At 67.0% G+C, this 5,169-nt stretch overlaps 3 protein-coding genes across 3 annotated transcripts in view; 1 reads left to right on the forward strand and 2 right to left on the reverse strand.

The window, feature by feature from the left end:
* Nucleotides 1-1,403: 1,403 nt before the first annotated feature.
* On the forward strand, nt 1,404-2,065 carry H696_01661 (hypothetical protein; the record flags this gene model as incomplete). The annotated part of the gene is made up of 3 exons (XM_009495567.1): nt 1,404-1,426; nt 1,555-1,787; nt 1,935-2,065. 3 exons carry the CDS (start codon nt 1,404-1,406, stop codon nt 2,063-2,065), a joined length of 387 nt encoding a protein of 128 aa, XP_009493842.1.
* A 147-nt stretch (nt 2,066-2,212) lies between these two features.
* H696_01662 (hypothetical protein) lies at nt 2,213-3,159 on the reverse strand (the record flags this gene model as incomplete). Its single annotated transcript, XM_009495568.1, has 2 exons — nt 2,213-2,448; nt 2,601-3,159. 2 exons carry the CDS (start codon nt 3,157-3,159, stop codon nt 2,213-2,215), a joined length of 795 nt encoding a protein of 264 aa, XP_009493843.1.
* A 549-nt stretch (nt 3,160-3,708) lies between these two features.
* Nucleotides 3,709-5,169, reverse strand: part of H696_01663 (hypothetical protein) — a 6,289-nt gene continuing 4,828 nt past the window's right edge. Inside the window, exon 6 of the mRNA XM_009495569.1 lies at nt 3,709-5,074. Within this exon, the coding sequence (XP_009493844.1) occupies nt 3,872-5,074 (1,203 nt within the window). The 3' untranslated portion in view covers nt 3,709-3,871. The remainder of the gene's footprint in view (nt 5,075-5,169) is intronic.

Here is a 5,169-nt window from a genome sequence, read left to right on the forward strand (position 1 = left end):
CTTCCCCCCTCCTGCCACACAAAACATGCACACGGACGCCGACACCGTCATCCTGGGCCGACGCCGTGACATTCGTTCTTGGTCTCTCCGGCCCCCCGCCCCTGCGAGAAGAAGCCCCAGGGTGAGCGCGTTTTGGCCGCTGTTACTGCCACCAGGTGGTCTCGCGGAAAGAGAAGCGGCTCTCACCCCCTTCCGGCCCCCCCCCCCCGGGGGGGGGGAGCCAGGGTATTGGGGGACCAACGGCTGGCCCGGGGAGACCTGAGGGGGCTGGATGCCTCGAATACGGGGAAGGGGGGTGTGCATGGCCCGAAGAAAAAAACGTCCTCCCCCGTTCACTTGGAACCGATGCTGGGGCGTGGGGGGGGGGGGGGGGGGGGGGGCGGGGACGCCGTTCGCCGGTCCGGTGCGGTGGGCCGCGGCTGTGAGGCGGGCGCCGGGGGGGCGGGGGGCGCCAGGAGTTGTGCAGCCACCAACCCGCGCCCGGCCGCCGGCGCGGCCAGAGGGGGGTGACTGGAGTTCAGACGGGGGGGGGGGGGGGGGGGGGGCGTGCCTATCCCTGGCACACCCCGAAGGCCGACCACTTGGTCCGGCCGGCGACATGCCCCTCTCCCTTAGCCATCCTCCGGACAGTGTGCAGAATACCGCGGGCGAGAGTCAGGAGAGAGCGGGCGCCCGCGCGCGCGAGAGAGAGAGAGAGAGAGAGAGAGACATAAGGCAAATAGCAAGAGACACGGAGAGACCCGGGGCGGGCTGGGGAAAGGGGGCGAGGGGGGGGGGAACACGGTGACGGACAAGGCGCCCCGCCCCCGCCCCCCCTCACGACGACGGCATCCACACACACAGCACGAATTTTCTCCACACTCTGACCAGGCAGCCTGGCCCGGCGCGTCCGGCGCCGCGCAGACATGAGCCGGCGAAATTCCGCGTGCTTGTCGCGCGTGATCATGCCCCGGTCACGGGCACAACCATATTTAGGCTCCCTGGCCGATCGCACTTGTCTGGATGAGCTTAGTGCCCTCCTTCCCCCCTCCCGCCGCCCCCTCCCACACAGCACCACCTCGTTCCGCCAGCCGATCCGCCCCTTCCCCAGCTGTGCCTGTCGCGTCTTCACTTGACGACCCCGAGAATATCCCATGAAGATCACTGTCCTTGGTGGGTTCTCCTCCCTCCTCCAGTATTGCCCCTCGCCCCTGGCATCCATCCCCCCCTCCCCCCCTCCACTCCTGCTGCCTCCCATACTGATCTCACTGCGATTGAATTCCCCCCCCCCCCCCCCCCCCCCCCCCCCCCCCCCCCCCCCCCCCCCCACGCCTCCCAAACCACACACCCCCCCCCCCCCCCCCCTTTGCGACGGGCAATGGCCGGCTACATGTGCCAACCACGCTCTTTGACCTGAATCGTCCATGTACTCGATGTGCCTGGCAGAGTACGCTATCCACGTCCGCCCAGCCGGCCCCGTGCGCCATCCATCGCGCCCTGCTCCTTCTCACCGCCCCGCTCGTCGCGCGCTGCCTCTGTGCCCCACCTTTGCATCTGTCCTGCGGAATGCAATAGGGCCCATCCTGTGGCGGCCTGGTATTGGCACATCCCGCCAGCCAATCACCAAGGCCCGACACCGACCACCTTCGAAGAGCTCCAGGCCGAGGACCCGGACATCGACCGGCAAACCGAATGCGGCATCTGCCAGCGGCCTTTCGAGCAGCGCTGCCCCGCCGCGCCATCCTCCCCCCAGGCTGACGCTCCGGGAGGGACATGCTCCGGCATTCCTGGCGAGGAATGTCCCCTGGGTATGCATCCCTCCCCTCCTTGGGTGATTCTCGCCTGCTCCCCGGTTGCCCTGTCTCCTTTGCCATGCCTCTTACCAACATTCACGCATGTGAACCACCCCGCCCACGATCACACAAACACTCGACCTGGCCCACATGCACACCCAGAGATCGGCCCCTGTCGGCATGCATTTCACCTGCACTGCATGCAGCGTTGGGTGGCCCGGCGGCAGACAACCTGCCCCTTCTGCCGTGCGGTGTGGCATCTCCCGGCCACACGGCCAGACGCCCCGCAATAGATGTATGTGTCCTTCCCTCTCCTCCCGGCCATCTGCTCCGTGTCCCCGACGACCACCGCGTTTGGTCCTGCCTGCCGGCATTCTTTCTGCTTCTTCTTTTTCTCTATTTTCCCCCTGCCCCCAGGAGAGGCTGGCACCGGTCGTCGGTCAGCGCTCGATGGCCAGCAGGCGCTCACAAACCGCCGTCACATCGGCGGCCAGTGTCTCGGGGCTGACCTCGGCCTCGATCTCGTGGATGACCGGCCGGGCGAATGTCGACCCGTCCCCATCCAGCGCACTGCCAAACTGCTGGTACATCGGCCACACATACTTGTCGAAGTAGTTGGTCGGCTCTGCGCAGGCGATGCCCGGAAAGGGGCCATTGTGGCCGGAGTTCGAACAGACTGTCAATGTCAATTGGCGAGGGGGAAATCGAAGGACCATGAAAGGCCGGACCCTCCCCGGCCAAAGGATGGCCCCCTCGCAAGGGGGAGAGGGGAGGGGAGGGGGGGGGGCGGCGGCGGCGGAAAGAACATCCAAGGAGGCTCACACGCACCGGGGATGTAGTCCACCGGCCAGACGCGCACCAAACGCCGGCGGAGAGCCTCCTCGCGGGAAATCTTCAGGAAAAGGACATCGTCAATGAGCTCCCGTGCCTCGGGGTTGTGGAGGATCAGGAACCCCTCGACGATGATGAACGGCCGCTCGGTCGGCGCGGAGCCCGGCACAAGCTGCGCGCTTACCTGGGCGATCTGCCGGCGCAGGGTTTCCACAAAGGTGTCGAAGTCGATTTTGTCCGGATGGTCATAGTTGATGATGCCATCAGACTCGGCCTTGGCCGGGCCGGGCTGAGAGATGATCAACGTCAGGTCAGGACAGGTCCGGCCGAGCCGGATCGGGTCGGATCGGGTGCCGGCAGCCGGATCCGCGCATGAGCAATAGGGGAAATGCCGCGAAACATGGCATGTGTCCGTCAAAAGGGCAGGGCGCACCCAATAGAAGTCATCCAATGCCACAAGGGTTGCCTGGCCTGCGAAGCGCTTGGACAGTGCATTGCACACGGTCGATTTGCCGGCCGAGGAGATACCAGTGATCCCAAGGACGAAGGGGCGCATAGTGCCAGAGGGAGACTCCACCATGGTGCGAGGGGACAGGAGTGTGCGTGTGCGTGTGCGTGTGCGTGTGCGTGTGCGTGCGCGTGTGCGTGTGCGTGTGTGTGAGCGGGGGAGAGGCAGGGGGAGAAATAAATCAGGCATTGCCCGACAACAGGCAGGGACATTTGGCATGGAGGGGGGAGGTCGAGATCGCGGCGCCGGGATGCTCCGCGAAAAAGATCGGCCCCCGCTTGCGGCGCCCCGGCCACCCTCCAGACACCGCACGGGGACGGGGGAGGGGGGCCTGTGCACTGGCGCGTGAATGGTTGATCTCGGTGGAGACCCCTGCCCCCCGGGACAACGTTTCGTCGCGGTGTTAAGCTCGACCGGAATAAAAGCGTTGGGAGCTTGTCCGTCGGACGAGCAGCGTAAGCGCGCAATCGCCCCCTCCCGTCCCCCCCCCCCCTCTCTCTCTCTCTCCCCCCACACCTCCACGCCTCCATGCCTCCACGCGACCACACTGCCACCACGCCCGATGGCACCGAGCCTGGCTACTCCCTCCTGTTTGCCCTTTCACGCGCGTGCGCGTGCGCATGTGTATGTGTGCATACGCATGTGCGATCCTGCTCGCCTGTATTGCGCACCCGGGCGATGATGGGCACCAAGGGAAAGGGATCCTTCGGGGAGTGGCCCGCGGCCGCCTTCGGCCCACGCCCACACCCAACGGCACCTATCAGTGCACCGGGTTGGACAAAGAGCGCGGCCGGGTGCCCGGGTCGGACCCGGGCTCTCGGGCCGGGGTATGCATCCCGGAAGCGGGCGACTCGCGAACCGAGAATCGGCGCCGGCTTTGAAGATGCGTGAGGTGCTGCAGCGGCTGGTAGCCGCCGATGGCGGAACCGGCGGCACGGCCACCCCCCAACCCCACAGGTGTGGGGCCAGCCGGCGACGCCGCATGCCCATCCAAGTGGTGGATGGTACGCGTGCGATGGTGAGGAACGTGCTGCTGCTGCTGCTGAGGCGGCCACTCCCGACAGGAGGAGGGGCCCCGGCGGCAACGATCCGAGCAACCACCTCGCCAGGACGAAGCGGCCGTCCGTAACTCCCACCGGGCCGGCGCCCCACTCGGGGCCAGGGGCAGCAGGCTGCTCGGCGTGCCGGGGCCCTCCTCAGAGGGGGATTCCTCCGCGGCCAGCGGCAGGACCGCCTGCAGATTGGGCAAACTCCGCGACGTGCACAGACTTCCGGCGCTCAGCTCGCCCAGATGTGAAAGATCCGCCGCGGCGGTCGACCCATGGGTCAAGACATGCTCGATGGCCCCGATGCGCGCATCCAGGCAGGCCACCCAGCCAAAGCAGCCGAACACCTCGGCAAAGGGACCAAGCTCGGCCGAGGTCCCGGTTGCCGAGGACACCGAAAAGGCGATGCTTCGCTGGCTGCGGTAGGATGACGACTGCGGCATGTCCGGGCTGTTGACCGGCGAGGAGGGATCGAGGAAGAGCCGTGAAATCAGCGACCGCGACCCGGCCGGCGGCGGACGCGCCACGCTGGACCCGGCCGTGACACTGCCAGACATGCTGCCCACCTGGACCGTGAGCGCCGGCCGGCGCGCGGTCGCCGACATCGACCCATTCAAGGACCCCAGCCCGCTGCTACGGGCCAACGAGCAAGCCGGCATATCCTGGTGCAGTCCGGCCGACGAGCCGAGCGGCGCATCAAGCGACGCACCACCGGCAACCGGGCCCCCGGTGGCCGACCAATCGGCCAACTGCTCCGGATCGATGCACATCAGGATGTAGCAGGTCCGCAGGGTCGAAGCCATCTTGGACACGCAGGCCTTGATGTCGGTCAAGCGCCCGCGCAGGGCCGTGATAGATGCCTGTGGCAGGTAGTTACGGCCGATACTGAAGCACAGGGAGGCAATTTCGTCCAGAGCCTGCGCCAGTGCGAGAAAGCCACCCGGGCGGCCAGGGAAAAGGGCATGCGAAGGCGCACGGCCGCCAGGTGAGTGAAACTGCCAACAGGCGAGCA

This window comes from Fonticula alba, assembly GCF_000388065.1.
Source record: "Fonticula alba strain ATCC 38817 unplaced genomic scaffold supercont2.2, whole genome shotgun sequence".
Classification (NCBI taxonomy): Eukaryota; order Rotosphaerida; family Fonticulaceae; genus Fonticula; species Fonticula alba.